This window comes from Rhinopithecus bieti, unplaced genomic scaffold (genome assembly GCF_001698545.2).
Source record: "Rhinopithecus bieti isolate Rb0 unplaced genomic scaffold, ASM169854v2 scaffold_4134, whole genome shotgun sequence".
NCBI lineage: Eukaryota > Metazoa > Chordata > Mammalia > Primates > Cercopithecidae > Rhinopithecus > Rhinopithecus bieti.
The window spans coordinates 143,529-159,665 of NW_016804265.1; the positions used below are offsets into that span (position 1 = coordinate 143,529).

The 16,137-nt window shown below is 41.0% G+C and overlaps 2 protein-coding genes across 2 annotated transcripts in view; one reads left to right on the forward strand and one right to left on the reverse strand.

The window, feature by feature from the left end:
* Nucleotides 1-545, reverse strand: LOC108526653 (60S ribosomal protein L21). The gene has a single exon (XM_017867492.1). It carries the CDS (start codon nt 489-491, stop codon nt 9-11), a length of 483 nt encoding a protein of 160 aa, XP_017722981.1. The 5' UTR covers nt 492-545; the 3' UTR covers nt 1-8.
* The window catches only part of REPS2 (RALBP1 associated Eps domain containing 2), a 208,626-nt gene that overhangs the window by 103,298 nt on the left and 89,191 nt on the right, over nt 1-16,137 (forward strand). Inside the window, 3 exon segments of the mRNA XM_017867491.1 lie at nt 6,850-6,985; nt 12,155-12,218; nt 14,555-14,697. Of these exon segments, the coding sequence (XP_017722980.1) occupies nt 6,850-6,985; nt 12,155-12,218; nt 14,555-14,697 (343 nt within the window).

The window sequence follows — 16,137 nt, forward strand, 5'->3', positions numbered from 1 at the left end:
AACACCTATTATGCCATGAATTCATAGGGAATAGGTTCCAGCAGCTCAGGCTCCTTCCCATTGGTCCTCACAAAGTGTGCTTCTCTGGGTGGAGCAGGCTGGCGCTTCAGCTGAACCCAGGTACCTTTCTCTTTGGCTTCTTTCTTTTTCTGATCATTTTCCTTCACGCGTTTCAGGAAGCTATCTCGGCTCTTAGAGTGCTTAATGTGCTCAATACGCACATTAATTCTCTTGGCAAGAATCTTGCCCTTAACTTGTTTGTTTACAACAATGCCAACAGCATGCTGGGTAACGTTGTAGACTCTCCCAGTTTTGCCATGGTAACACTTGTGGGGCATTCCTTTTTGAACAGTACCCATTCCCTTGATGTCTACAATATCACCTTTCTTATAGATTCGCATATACGTGGCCAAAGGAACAACTCCATGTTTTCTAAAAGGCCTAGAGAACATATATCGGGTGCCTCTCCTCTTTCCCTTTGTGTTCGTCATTTTGGCGAATTACTGGAAGATGGCGGTTCCGGCCCAGGCCTCACATTTTAATGACTTTGCACAGTAGGTATATTTCTCACTAATATAACAGTTTGGCAGGCCGCTGTCCTCAGCGTGGTGATTCATGCATCAGAGCTCCTTCTGTCCTGTCACTCTGCCATCGTCTGTTCAGTGGGCACATGGGAAAGAGAGTAGAGGAGTGCCACAGGGTACTAGTCCTGCCTGGAAGTAGGGCAGGCTGCTGGTGCTCACATTGCAGTGGCTACAACTCAGTCACATGGCTGCGTGTAACTTCAAGGGAGGCTGGAAAAAAGTCATTTCTGGTTGGGCAGCCACTTAGTGACACCTCTACACCAGGCATAGTAGAGCATGAATTATTGAGGAGTCTGCTGTCATCCCACCTATCAGCACTGCCACCACTTGCCTCTGTGACTTTTTTTTCTCAGCCCCATGACTGACTAATTCCCATGATCTTTCTTTAGGCAAATTAATATTCACTTGGGCTATAGTGTAGTCTCACCAGCCCATTAGCTATCCTTTTGTTTACAGTAATCGAGTCTTCTCACATCTTTGCTAATGAGATCATGTTTTGATCAGTGATTGCCTTATGGTAATCTTATTTCCAAAATATTTTCGGCAGAGGAGGCATCCTCAGATATTCACTGTGGGCTTGGTATGAGTTTTTGCTACTCTAGATAGTTTGTTTACTAAGGCACTAACAGGACATTGTTAAAAGATCATTACCCTCTCATAGGTGAAATGGCTGGACTCTAAAACAGCATTTATAGGATGCCTTCAGGGTGGGCTTATATTTTAAACAGAAATGTTCTATGACTGAAACAGTACATACACCCTTCTTAAGTTCTCTCCAACGGTGCTTCCTTGCAATTCATGTTATTTAGCTTTGTTTGATTTTTAAGATAGTTTGATAGTTAGTAGGGGTAAATGTCACCTTTTGGGATTTTATTAATGGTATTACTTTTTAATGAGTCTTTTGAAGTCTTTCATTATAAACAACCTGCTTTCCTCAGAGATAATAACTTGCCGTGCCAAATATTTGCATTTCACTTGAAACAAAACCAAGGGGTTGAATGTTTTAAATATAAGCAAATCTAATTCTCCTGTGTCTAGAGAAACTGTATAATGAACCATATGTATGTGGCTTAAGCAGACAGATGTGAAAGATTTCTCAGTCTCTCCTTTTATTTAAAAAACAAAACACTGGCAGAGCTCAAAATTGGCACCAAGTAGCAAATATCTCTGCTCAGCCAACAAAACCAGTGGAGCTGGAGTTGACCGGGGGAGGCCTCTTTAGGGTGCATGCAGAAGTGGAGCTTTTCCTGGTCCTCGCTTTTACTTGGAAAGCTAAGGCTCCACAGCTTATTCACCCTCATTTCTCAGTGCCTTTAGGCTTCACAATGAACCATTCTTAGGTGACTGACTTCAGATCTTTGAGAAGATTGTTGTGGTTGATTGTTGGGTTGGTTCAGAAGAGATGGGTTCACGCATCTGGGTCCTGCGGTGAGATGGCCCCTAGCTGCTGACAAAGAGGTGCTGAGCTACCAAACAGACTCATAGGTTTTCTTTCACAAAGAACATCATAGGGCAGTGTTTCCACATCTCTTGCAGTGCAAGACATACTTCTGAACTTCCTCAAGCCTGTCAATAAGTAGAGCTCACACTACCTTTTAGTATCTGTGATGTACCTGCCAGGGACTATAGATGGGATAAAGGAGTATCTGATACGGCTCTTGTCCTTCAGATTGAAACCTGGGTGAAGATGTTTAGGAACACTTTAAATGTTCAAACTGTGGTACTTACCATGACTATCATAAAGATTCATATATATTTTTTTGAGACAGGGTCTTGCTCTGTTGCCCAGGCTGGGGTTCAGTGGTACGATCATGGCTCACTGCAGCCTTTACCATCTGGGCTTAGGTGACTCTCCCACCTCAGCTTCCTGAGTAGCTGGAACTATAAGTGCATGCCACCATGCCTGGCAGTTTTTAAACATTTTTTTGTAGAGATGGGGATTCGCCATGTTGCCCAGGCTGGTCCCAAACTCCTAGAGTCAAGTGGTCTGCCTGCCTTGGCCTCCCAGAGTGCTGGGATTTGAGCCAACATGCCCAGCCAAGATTCATATTTTTTAAGATGCTCAAATAACTTGGTTTATTAAATCAGTTTCAAGCATACAGCGAGAAGCAAGGGGAAAGAGATGGGGGGTAGGTTAGCACACTTAGTGCAAACTAGTAGAAGGGCCACTCTGTGGGTTACACAGAGCTCATGTGCCCTCTCCCTTTGTCCTAAGGCCTTTTTAGGTTTAGGGAGTAGGAATTATCCTTGCCCACTTAAGTTTTCTTGAAAAGGAGGAAGGGTTGGGGTTCTCATGGGAATCTAAGAAATGAGAGCGAAGGAGTGGCCCACAGGTCTGTAGGGGTGGGAATTATTGACTGTTCATGCTTGTTCTGCTGTTAACAGGCCTTGCCCTGGTTGCGTTAAGTTTGCTCCACTGTCCACTTATCTTTAGGCTTCCGCAGCCTTTCTTGCCCTGCCGGCTTTGTGTCCTTTGTGTACCTACCTCCCAACTTCTGCTGATGCTTGGTTCTGGTGCCCTCATAACTTTAAGCCCCACCTACCCTTTCTCTATACCACAACCCCGCTGAGCATCTGTTTAGGGTCTACTTTCTCTGCTTATTGGCCTTGATACTTCTCATCCACATTCCCAAGAATGAGCATCTGACCTAAGCCCTTGTCAGAGCATCCCAAAGGCCAGTATACTGTGTGCCCACCAACCCTTACTCCCACTCAGGTGACACCAGGTGTGAGGTGGGTCATGGTGCCCACACAAGGCTGCCAGGCCCACCTTTGCAGCAGAGCATGGGAATGGGTGGTGGCCTCTGTCATGGCTGTGGGTATGGCAGGTACATTGGAGGATTTGAGCAGGGAAGAATGTTCTGGGAAGAAGACACACATCTTACCCCTGAGGAGTGAGCATGTGCGGTCAGAAAGCCTGCTGAGAGGAAGCTGGGGTGCGAGGCTTCTGAAGGCCAGGTGGAGAAGGTGGACTTTTTTTGTTAGGCAGCAGGTCATGTCTGCAGGCTTTTAAGCAGAGGAGTTCATCTACCCCCTTCTGTTCATTCCTGATTTCTGTTGTCAGAGTAGACCTGAGACCTACTAAGAGGCCACTAACACCACATTGGAGTGGGGTGATGTAGGAGAGGAGCTAGAAAGCAGATGGTTATGGTATTGAGGAAAGAGCACAAGTGGGCTGACAGGGACAGCTACACAGCAGCTTCATGAGCAGGAGGGAAAGGGCGTGTTCTAGGGGAGCAGCAGCTTCCATGTCAGACCCAGGAATGCAGCAGACCCAACATCCAGCTTGGAGATTTTTTCTCTTTTTCTTTTCAGTGGAACTGTATTTTCCCGAAATGTTACAGATCAGTTATAGCAAACAGAATGGTGATGGTCAAGGGAACTGACTCTGGGCTTCTTTTTGACCACAGCAGCTATGCGGAAGCAGCTGCAGCTGCGATGAGGGCCGCCCAGCATGGAGATTTCTGTGTCTTAATTCACTGGGAAGTGGTGGGACAGAGCTTCCAACCCACATCCCACCTTCTTCACGAATCATCTTTGCCACCAAATCGTTGACTCATAGGTGTCTGTTCTTGTTGCTCCTGCCCATGCCTAGCTTTTAGTTTCCTTTGCTCTGGCTATTTCTGTCAGGGCTGACCTGGAGGGCAGTGCTCCTATGAATTCTCCACATTATATCATGGCCAGTAATCTAATGCAATTCAAGCTGACATCCTCCACCTTATGTTCTACCAACGGAACCTGATCAGACATCTGGGCTCATTCAGTAAGTGCTGCTAGGGCATGGCTTTGGAATTTGGTGGGAGCATTTTGGAAGGTTGTGTGGTCTGTTTGGTTGTTTGGTGCTTGGACTGGATTTTCATCTTTTTTGCTTTACTTATTTTTATTGAGATGGAGTTTCACTCTTGTTGCCCAGGCTGGAGTGCAGTGGTACAATCTTGGCTCACTGCAACCTCTGCCTCCAGGTTCAAATGATTCTCCTACCTCAGCCTCCCGAGTAGCTGGGATTGCAGGCACCTGCCACCACACCTGGCTAATTTTTTGTATTTTTTTTTTTTTTTTTTTTAGTAGAGATAGGGTTTTACCATGTTGGCCAGGTTGCTCTTGAACTCCCGACCTCAGGTGATCCACCCACCTCAGCCTCCCAAAGTTCTGGGATTACACGTATGAGCCACTGTTCTGGGCCTGTTTATTTTTATAATAATAAGAGGTTTTTGAAAAAAATTCAGGTAGCTGCAACCCAGTTAAAAAAAATCCTGATATGCAAAATCCTGCCTTTGAACAAGAGATTGTAAAAAGCATGGTCATTATTTGCTGCCTGCAGGGGTTCACTAAGGGATATGGGTAAGTTCCCTGAGCTTGGAAAAAGGATAATAATTAATACCTGCTTACATCTCCAAAGTCTTGAGGTGCTCAAACAAGTAGGAGTGTGTGAAATGCTTTGTAAATTTCAAAGCACTCTGTGAAATTTAAGATATTAACTAATGGATAATGACTTCTTGAATATTTAAGAGTGGTTTGATTTACATTTAGTAGAAACTCATCTAGTATGAAAATGATATGTTTATTACGAATGACTAACAACCCTACAGCTCTCAATCTCTTTATGTAACCTTCCTTCTGACTAAAGGCCCCAGATGACTTTGAGGAATAGCCTGTTTGCTGGGTGAATTCTCACTTAGCACTTCTGGAAATATCCATTCTACAGGTAGTATTTCATCCATTGTCCTTGCCTTCCCGAAGCACCCTTAACCCGAGGTGTGAGATATGAAAGTAATACATATTTTACTTCAGAGATGACATCTCAAGGTTCTATAGTAGCTCAACATTTTCTAGTCTCCTTTCTTCTCTGAACATTGTCAGAGGGGAGACAGGCGTTCCTGGGAAGAATTAATTCCTGGAATGGTGTGTGTGTGGGTGTGGGGAAGGGGAGGAGATGGCCGGCTGTCTTTTCTAAGGTTAGTGGGTGGAATTGCCCACCCAGTGATTAATTCCCTCCTTGATAGTGTGTTCAGAAGCAGGCACCTTGATGGCTCTTTAGCAACAGTACCCCTCCCCTTCTTTCCTAGCCTCCTTTTATCATAAAGCCCCATTTTTTTTTTTTTTTTTTTTTTTTGAGACAGAGTCTCACTCTGTTGCCCAGGCTGGAGTGCAATGGTGCGACCTCCGCTCCCAGGTTCAACCTCTGCCTCCCAGGTTCAAGTGATTGTCTTGCCTTAGCCTCCTGAGTAGCTGGGATTACAGGCATGTACCACCATGCCTGGCTAATTTTTATATTTTTAGTAGAGACAGGGTTTCATCATATTGGTCAGGCTGGTCTTGAACTCCTGACCTCATGATCTGCCTGCCTGGGCCTCCCAAAGTGCTGGGATTACTTGCGTGAGCCACTGCGCCCAGCCAAGCCTCATCCTTCTTGTGTTCACCTCTTGGTCCCTTGAAGGTGGCCCTTGGCAAGTACCACTTTAGTCTTAGGGTTCATGGGAGGGATAGAACGAAGGCCCACGCCTCCTCCTAGCATCGACATTTCCCTTCTTCCCCCAATACCTACCCTAGCTTTGTTTTCTCCTGCACTACTTCCCTGGTTTTCTAGGCTCTTAAATCCTCAAATTTGACTTGCATGCCCTCTAGTGGCAGGTCTGATGCACCCCTTGTTACCCTGTTTATTGTGGTACCATAACAGCTGTTCTCACCACCCAGCTGTTACTAAATATTTTCTGTAATTCACAAATGCCGAATGAGAGGTTCAGTGGTCCTGACTTGCCACTCAAGTAGGAGCTGGAAATGTGGGATTTGAATTGGAGCTTTTAATTCCCGGATTTATACAGAGTTTCAGTGTAACTGGAACAGTGAAAAAGATGTGGTTATAGCTGTTTTAGTTTCCTTTTCATTGTTTAAAAGAATCCAGATTATTTTACTATCTACTCAGCTAATCTTAAAGGATAAAATGTGAGGAATAGTGGAAAATAAGAATGATCATCTTTTTTTAACCCTTCCCTCATTACAATTAGAAATTTTTTGTCACTTACTGAGTATTCAGTATTTTATCCCTCAGTCCTGTTAACTTTGAAGAATACAAAAAATATATAAAGCATGATGTCTGCCCTTAAGTTTGTGTTCTAGTTAGATTCTAGTTATGAGGCAGTTAAATTTCTTCACCTGAGGAAAAAAGTTAAGCATAGCACATAATAACTTTTATTGGTGTTTAATTTTTCTACTTCTCACTAAAGACAGGTTCTCTGAGCATTTACTTTTAAATTTATTCTTAAAGTCCTTTTCAGTGGAGAGAGAACTACAGGATAACAGCAGTTACCCCGATGAACCCTGGAGGATAACAGAAGAACAGCGCGAGTACTATGTCAATCAGTTTCGATCCCTTCAGCCAGACCCAAGCTCTTTCATTTCAGGTAAGAATGTGGGCTCCCCAGGCATCACTCTCACCAGAATCACAGCCACCATCTTGAGAAATCATTCACACAAAATGAGTATGGCAGCCTTCTGTGATTTCAGTTTGTTTTTCCTCTAAAGTCGAATTTCTTATCAGATGTAAACCATGCAGAAAAAAAGTTGCCAATGACGTTTGGAAAATTATATTTCCATTTCAATGGGCTTAAATGGGAATTTGGGGGGAACTTGGCTGAGACCCCGCACCTTATCAGCTGAGGCAGTTCTTGAAATGCTAACGTGTCGCTCCAAGGGGCCACCTCTCATTGCTTCCTCATTATATTAGAGCTTGGGCAAGGACAGAATGTGGCCTCCTAAGGAGTTGGTGTCACAAGTCTTTTTATGTTATATGTGCCTTCAAACTTCAAACTCAGGCTCGTTTTCTTTGGCTCAAATGTTTCTCCTCCAGTTTTTCTGAGAGAAATTAAAATGGGGGAGGAAAATTGGCCAGCGCTTTCCCACTTGTCAGTTCTTCTGGGTTGTCTTCAGATATATAGATGCCTGTTGAGTTCTCATGTAAAATTCAAGCTGAGAGGAATTGGTTTAATGCCAGTGTGGCTACATTTTGCTAGGCTGAAGGACTAAGCTAACAGTGAAATAGTAGAGTCTAGAAGAAAAATTCATAAAGCTTTCTTTTTAGACGTTGAAATTTGAAGAATAACAGTATGTCCTTAATAATCATAACCTGCCATATTGACATGTGGGTAAAGATTAGTTTTATCTTGTGAAATGAGGCACATAATTGAAATATACTTGTATAAGTAATTGCAAACATCATTTACTGATTGGTGGTGATGGCTTTATTGATGGCAGAATAGTACAGATACAACAAATTAATGTTGACATCATGATTAAGGAAAATAAACAGAAACCCATATTGCACAATTTGACTACTTGCTAACCTTACCCCGCGCTCAAGTGAGTTTCTTCACGACATATGCAGATATTTAGCCAAATTCAAACAGGTACTTGTTAGAAATGTTTTTGTTTTCTTTTAACTTTTGTATCTTGCAGAATTTCAGATGTAGACACAACTAGGCTGGCTGGTATAACAAACCTCTGTGTACCTATCACATAGTCCCAATGATTTTCTCTTACCTACACTTACCACATAAGGATGTTTCAGTCAGTCAATGATGGAGGTCCCATAACAGTATCACGGAGCTGAAAAATTCCAGCTCCATTCATCACCTAGTGATGCTGTAGCCATCATGATGTTGTAGCACAAGGCAGTGCTCACGTTTTTGTGATGATGCTGGTAAAAAATCTGTGCTACCAGTTGTGTAAAAGCCTAGCACATATGATTATGTATGGTATATAATACTTAATAATAAATGGCTGTTATTAGCTTATTATGTATTTATTATGCTATACTTTTCTTTCTTTTCTTTTCTTCTTTTTTTTTTTTTTGAGATGGAGTCTCGCTGTTTTGCCCAGGCTGGCGTGCAATAGCGCGATCTCGGCTCACTGCAGCCTCCGCCTCCCAGGTTCAAGTGATTCCTCTGCCTCAGCCTTCCAAGTAGCCGGGACTACAGGCACGTGCCCCACATCTGGCTAATTTTTGTATTTTTAGTAGAGATGGGGTTTCGCCATGTTGGCCAGGCTGGTCTCAAACCGCTGACCTCATGATCCGCCCGCGTCAGCCTCCCAAAGTGCTGGGATTGCAGGTGTGAGCCACCGCACCTGGCCTTTTATTATGCTATACTTTTATTATTATTTTAGAGTATACTCTTACTTATATAAAAAAAGTTAACTGTAAAACAGCCTCAGGCAGGAACTTCAGGAGGTGTTCCAGAAGAAGGCATTGTCATACTAGGAGATGGCCACTCCCTATGGGTTATTGTCCCCTTCTAGTCACCTCCACAGTATAAAGGTGGAAGACAGTGTTATTGATGATTCTGACCTTGTGAAGGTCTAGGCTGATAAGTGTTTGTGTTTCAGTTTTTAACAAAAAAGTTTAAAAGGTAAAAAAAATTAAAAATTTAAAAAATAGAATAATAGAATAAAGTTATAAAGAAAGAAAATATTTTTGTACAGCTGTGCAAATTTTTTAAATTTTTAACTTTTTGTGAGTACATAAGTGTATATATTTATGGGGTACATGAGATGTTTTGATATAGGCACACCATGTGAAATAAGCACATCATGAAGAATGGGGTATCCATTTCCTGAAGCATTTATCTATTAAGTTGCAAACAATTCGACTACACTCTTTATTTTAAAATTGTACAGTGTGTTTTTGTTTTAAGCCAAGTGTTGTTACAAAGGAGTCAAGAAGGTTAAAATAAATTTTAAAGTTTATAAAGTAAAAAACTTGCACTCTAAGGTTAATTTATTATTGATGAAAGGAATTTTTATTTGGTAAATTTAATGTAGTCTCAGTGTGCAGTATTTATAAAGTCTACAGTAGTGTACAGTAATGTCCTAGGCCTTCACATTCACTCACCACTTACTCTCTGACTTACCCAGAGCAACTTCCAGTCCTGCAAGCTCCATTCATGGTAAGGGCCCTATAAAGGTGAACCATTTTCATCTTTTATACCATATTTTACTCTTCCTTTTCTATGTTTTTTTCTTTTCTTTTCTTTTCTTTTTTCTCTTTTTTTTTTTTTTGAGACAGGTCTTACTCTGTTGCCTAGGCTGGAGTGCAGTGATGTGATCTCGGCTCACTGCAACCTTGACCTCCTGGGCTCAAGTGATCCTCCCACCTCAGCCTCCCCAGTAGCTGGGACTACAGGTGCACATCACTATGCCTGGCTAATTTTTTTTGTAGGTTTTTTGTTTTTTTTTTTGGTAGAGAGGAGGTCTCACTATGTTGCCCAGGCTGTTTTCTATATTTAGTTGTGTTTACATACACAAATAGTTACTATTGTGTCCCAACTGCCTATAGTATTCAGTGCGGGAACATGCTGTACAGGTTTGTAGCCTAGGAGCAATAGGTTCTACCATCTAGCCTAGGTGTGTAGTAGGCTATACCATCTAGGTTTGTGTAAGTACACCCTGTGCTATTTGCACAATGAGAAAATTACCTAATGATGCATTTCTCAGAACGTATCCTTTTTTTCTAGAAATGAAATCTCATAATATGTGGCCTTTTGTGTCTCTTTCATTTAGCACAATGTTTTAATTTTTTTTTAAATTAAAACATTTTTGTGGATACATAGTAGGTGTATATATTTATGGGGTATGTGACATGTTTTGATACAGGCATCCAATGCATAATAATCACATCATGTTGAATGGGGTATCCATCCCCTCAAGCATTTATCCTTTGAGTTACAAACAATCCAATTACATTCCTTAAGTTATTTAAAATATACAATTAAGTTATTGACTATAGTCACCCTATTGTGCTATCAAGTAGTAGGTCTTATTCATTCTTTCTAACTAGTTTTTTGTACCCATTAACAGTCCCTACCTCCCCCCTACTTGCTCCCCGCCACTACCCCTCACAGCCTCTGGTAACCTTCCTTCTACTCTTTATGTCCATGAGTTCAATTGTTTTGATTTTTAGATCCCACAAATAGGTGAGAACATGCGATGTTTGTCTTTCTGTGACTGGTTTATTTCACTTCACATAATGATCTCCAGTTCCATCCACGTTGTTGCAAATGATTGGATCTCATTTTTTTATGGCTGAATAGTACTCCACTGTGTATACATACCACATTTTCTTTATTCATCTGTTGATGGACACGTAGGTTGCCTCCAAATCTCAGCTATTGTAAACAGTGCTGCAACAAACATAGGAGTGCACATATTTCTTTGATATACTGATTTCCTTTCTTTTAGGTATATACCCAGTAGTGGGATTGCTGGGTCATATGTTAGCTCTAATTGTAGTTTTCTGAGGAACTTCCAAACTGTTCTCCATAGTGGTTGTACTAATTCACATTCCCACCAACAGTTAACATAATGTTTTAAAGGCTCATTCATGTTGTATGTACCAGAATTTCATTCCTTTTTATGGCTGAATAATTCCATTATATCAGTACATCCCATTTTATTTATCTATTCATCAGTTGATAGGCATATGGGGTTCTTCTACTTTTGGAGTATTAAGAATAATGCTGATTTGAATATTTGTGTACCAGTTTTATGTGAACATATATTTTATTTCTCTTGAATAAATACCTAGGAGTGGACTTGCTAGATCAAACTGTATTGGGAGCTGAAAGCATTCAAATTCAATCTCAGTAAGGTCTAACATTTCAAGTACAGCTGGGTCTTGCAGTTATGTAACATGTAAAGTAGAATGATTGCCTAATTTCAATTGATACAGGTAAATCAAAAATGAAGGAAGAAAGATTCCTGGATAAGTTTCTCAAAACGCCACTAGGAGTTCTTAAATCTCACCAAAAATCTTTCACAAGATGTCTGTCTTATCTCTGTGTGGTGGGATCAATGGTATTAATTTTCTTCTTTTTGGTCAGTTTTCTATTACTTTTCTATTTGAAATTTCTATTTGAAATCTGCCCAAATTGTTCAAAGTTTTGAAATTCGTCTTTTAAATTTGTGGCAAAATTTTGCGATTTTGGTAAAATGAAGCGAAATTAATTTATGTGATTGTATCTTTCCTGAGCATTATGTTATTGCTTCTTTTGCCCTATTGTAATTTACATATTTTTAAAAAAAGCTTTTTTTTTTTTTTTTTTTTTTTTTTTTTTTTTTTTTTTTTTGATCTACTCAGAGGTTCCAACACATTTTATTTGCCAGACCACTGGTTTGTAGCTTTTTGAGGACCGCATCCGTATATCAATTCCTATAAAATGTCCAATCAATTTCAGTTCCGTAGCAGGCTCTTCCAAACTGGCACACCATGCTTATGGCTGGAGGTCCAGTTACACATGCATAAAGGCTGCCCTGCCCGCTGGTTCCCGGAGGAGGTCGCGTCCGAGTTAAAGCCTCTTCCAAGAGCTTGATCTTCCCAGGGGTCATTTCCTTTGGCAATAAAAAAGCTTTTCATGTGTTGCTTTTGGTCCCATGATTCATAATTGCTTTGAGGAATAAATATGTTTGTTGTTATACAGAAGAGATTGCTGAATGAAAAAATTGTGATTCATTTGTATATAAATGTAAAAGCTACTCTAGCTGAGTAATTAATGGTTTATTTAAACAATGGCACTTGACAGGTTCTGTGGCCAAGAACTTCTTCACCAAATCAAAGCTTTCCATTCCAGAACTCTCCTATATATGGTAAGTACAATTAATGCCATATGGCATTCATACCATCATCCATAACCCATCTTTTAGTTCCTACCTTTGCATTTTAAAAGTCTTATGTTTTGATGATGTTTTAACAGACTACAAGAGTGAATACAACTCAAATTTTTGTTGCTGTGAAAATTAAATGTTATATGAAAAGTACAATGAACAATGTCTGGCACATATTAAGCACTATAAGCGTTAACTATTATTTAAAAGTAATTTCCTAATTATTATCCCCATCTCAATCCCTTTTCAGTCTAGGCGATTGTGGGCATATGAAACTTACCATCCTGTAGATTTCATTTTCAGACTTTTCTACTAGATGTAATACAAGTAACCAGAGGAGATTGACAAACTAGTTTTTATATTTTATAAGGCTGAGTGAACAGGTTGAGGAATATTTTGGAGTTAGGTTAGGTTTGACTATTCTAGCTGCCTCTGAGCTTTATAAATTTGGCTGGTGTTTATCAGCTGGGCCCTAATTCAGACTTGCAGCTGTGGTATCCACTGCACCTTTATGCACTCTGGCTCCAGAAGGGCTGTGCTGGGATGGTCCAGATGGCTCTATTTGCATTCATGAAAATGCTCGGTGCTGCTGTAAACTCTCGGCTGTGTGTGGGCTAGTTCTTCCCAAAACTGGGCAGGCGATCACACTGCTATAAATATATAATTAAAAACACTGGAATGTTTATATAAAGCCTTTTGCGTGAGGATTTACAGAATTATGATGGGATTTAAAATTGCTTGTCATGTTTTGTGCATCTTATTGGAAAACTACTCCAATAATACTCGTGCGTGCCAATGTATCTGGGATTCTGAGCTGGATTTAGGTTCTTCAACAATATATACTCTGACATAATTTTTTTGTTTTTACAAGTCTTATATTAGTTTTTTGTTGTTTGTTTGTTTGTTTTTTTGGAGACAAGGGCTCACTCTGTCACCTAGGCTAGAGTGCAGTGACATGGTTATAGCTCATTGCAGCCTCTGACTCCTAAGTTCAAGCGATCCTCCTACCTCAGCCTCCCAGCTAGCTTTTCAGTTTTTTCTAGAGACAGAATCTTGCTATGTTGACCAGGCTGGTCTTGAACTCCTTGCCTCAGGCGATCCTCCCGCCTTGGCTTCTGAAAGCACTGGGATTGCAGGCATAAGCCGCCATGCCCGGCCCTTATATTAGATTTTCTGGCTAGGGAAGAAAAAAGAAATTACCATTTTGAAAAGAATACCATTTGTTTTGGCAGAATTCCCAGTCTAAACGTTATTGGCATGAGGCCTCCTATCTTTTTGTTGAGACATGCCCATGAAAGCTGAGTGGTATTCTCTCTATCCAGCATATGAAGCAGTTTCCTGACCCCTCACTCTGGGAACAGCTATTTCAGGGCCCCAGTGCATTCGAAATTGGAGGAGGAGGATGTGAATGGTCTAAAGGAAAGTTATGGAGCTTACCTTAGAAATATATTTTCTTTCAGATAGTAATACCTTTCTAGAATAATTTTGTTTATGTCTTATCTCTATGCTTGTCCTAACACAAGTATACTTGTCTCTGTCTACCTTAGAGATGGTTAAGCTTATGGGGTCTTAGATATAATACTTTGGCAAATCAGTCTCTTTTGTGCTGAGTAAATAGGTCTGTGCCTTCTAGTGGGAAATAATGACTGAAGTTAAGCCTGTTTAAGACTCCCCTTTCTTCCTTTTTGTCTTATCTGGTTCCAGTCTTCTTTAGTTACTAGTTTTATCCTAAAACATCATTCATTCCATTTTTTATTGAGCTTACTTGTATTTTCCCAGTAGGGAGTTCTCAAGCAAAGAACAGTTTGGTACAAAATTTACGTGACTTGAAAAGTTCAAGGTTTTCCCTTAAAGCTGAAAAACAAAGAGCTTATTTCTGTGCCCCAGGTAAACTGCATAGTAGCTGGGACAACTATAAAATGGCTGGGGCCACCCTTCCTCTGCCTGTTTTGAACACCATGTCCAGGGCTTTTCACCCCATGCAGCCTGCATTTACTGAATGACTGTGGACTTCTGGGTATGGTTTTTATTTCTGTGCCTTAGTTTCTTGTCCTGTGTCCTCAGCGTTGTAAGACACACCGACAGTGGAACCTGAAGAACTTAAATTTTTATTTATAAAATGCTACTGATGCTGATCCCATCAGTCAACATTTTCTTCCTTGAAGTGGCCCCAGAGATTTCAAATGGATTTGACTAGGAGGGTTTGGGTACTGGTAGGGCCATCACCATAGAGTCTGGGAGTTTTATTGGCACGTTTGTGCCAAGCAACTTGTTCTGTAAGCCCCATGGTAGGTACTCATGACATTTGTTTCATTTAGGGAGCTTAGTGATGCTGACTGTGATGGAGCCCTGACCCTGCCTGAGTTCTGTGCTGCGTTTCATCTCATTGTGGCTCGGAAGAACGGCTACCCATTGCCTGAGGGCCTGCCTCCAACTCTGCAGCCAGAGTACCTGCAGGCGGGTAAGGCCTCACCATCAATTGTAAACCTTAAGTACTTTTCCTCCAGGCTGTGTAAAAAACTTTCGTTTCTTAAAATGATGTCCAGATACTTTGGGGAGTCCTTGATATTTACAGTTATTGTTCTTTAACTGCTGTTAGACTTTTACATCTCATAATGTGAGGAATAGGGCTGGTCTAGGTAAGTGTGTATTACCTGTTTTTCTCGTTCTATACCCTCTGGATGGATTTGAACCAAAGGTACCCTTTCATGACAGTTGTGAAATAGGCAAGTACTGCAATTCCCAGTTGGTATAAAATGAAGAGGAAGATCCTGTAGAGCCAAGTGTTAACTTGGTATTTTTAGGCACACCCCAGTGTTTCCAGGTGGCCCTGGGCAATGGAGTGGAATAGAGCTCTTATACCTAATTTAAAAGTCAAAAAATTACATGCAGTGAAATGTGCAAAGTGTTGTCGCCTTAAATGTATGCTTGATTAATTTTTATATATGTATACACCCATGTAACTGCAATCAGATATAGAATATTCTAGCATATCAGAAGGTTAGAATAGAACTGTTATGTTTCTCCTTAATAAAACAGTCTTGCTCAAATTATTGTTTTGGACCCTTTAGATAGGAAAGAGTCATGGTGAGTATAACATATGTATTAATTCCTTTGGGAGAGTGGAAAAGTTAATAGTGTGTCTTGCCCTATTCAAAGGCAAGTGGGCACTGGTCTGATTTCTATTATCATGGAAGTATAGTGCTCATTGAGAGGCCCCAGAAACAGCTGGTGCTTTCAACAACCTTTCTCAATTTTTAGGGAACGGCTGTTAAAGAAATGAGAGCTTAGTCATGGGTGATTATTAGCAAGAGAGAGCAGTGTCTAAAGAAACTTTAATTACTTATTAGTAGAGTATAAATGTTGTGATTAGATCTGCAAAAGGCCTTAGACTATCTTGTCTAGTCCCTTCCTCATGATGACACCAGATTCAAAGTGGCAAATGTCTTATCTAAGTCAGTCTCGGTGCCTCTGACTCTCTTAAATAAAGAATCTGTCATTTTCTGTGTTAAATAGTGAGAGGATAGGAACTCAACCAAAGGGAAGAGGCCAAGTTTGTGGCTGCTGCTAAGTGACAGGTAGACATGTTGGGGGAAGAGTGACCCATTCTGGGATCTTCTTCAAATGTCCCCATAAAATATATGAAGGGGAGAGTTCAGAGAGCAAAACCTACTAATTTGTGGACTTGGATTTTGCTAACAATACCTGCTTTCTCCCTACTGCAGGCTGTAACTCCAGCCTGCTGCCCTTCCTTAGATCCTTGGAAGACCCTCATGGGTCCCAGGAATTAGCTTGCAATTGAGGAGGATGGGAAACTCCTCTTTTCTCTTTGGTGTCTTTCTCTCTCCATCTCATTCTCTCCCTCTTCTTGTCCCCTCCCCTCCCCTCCCCTCCTTTCCCC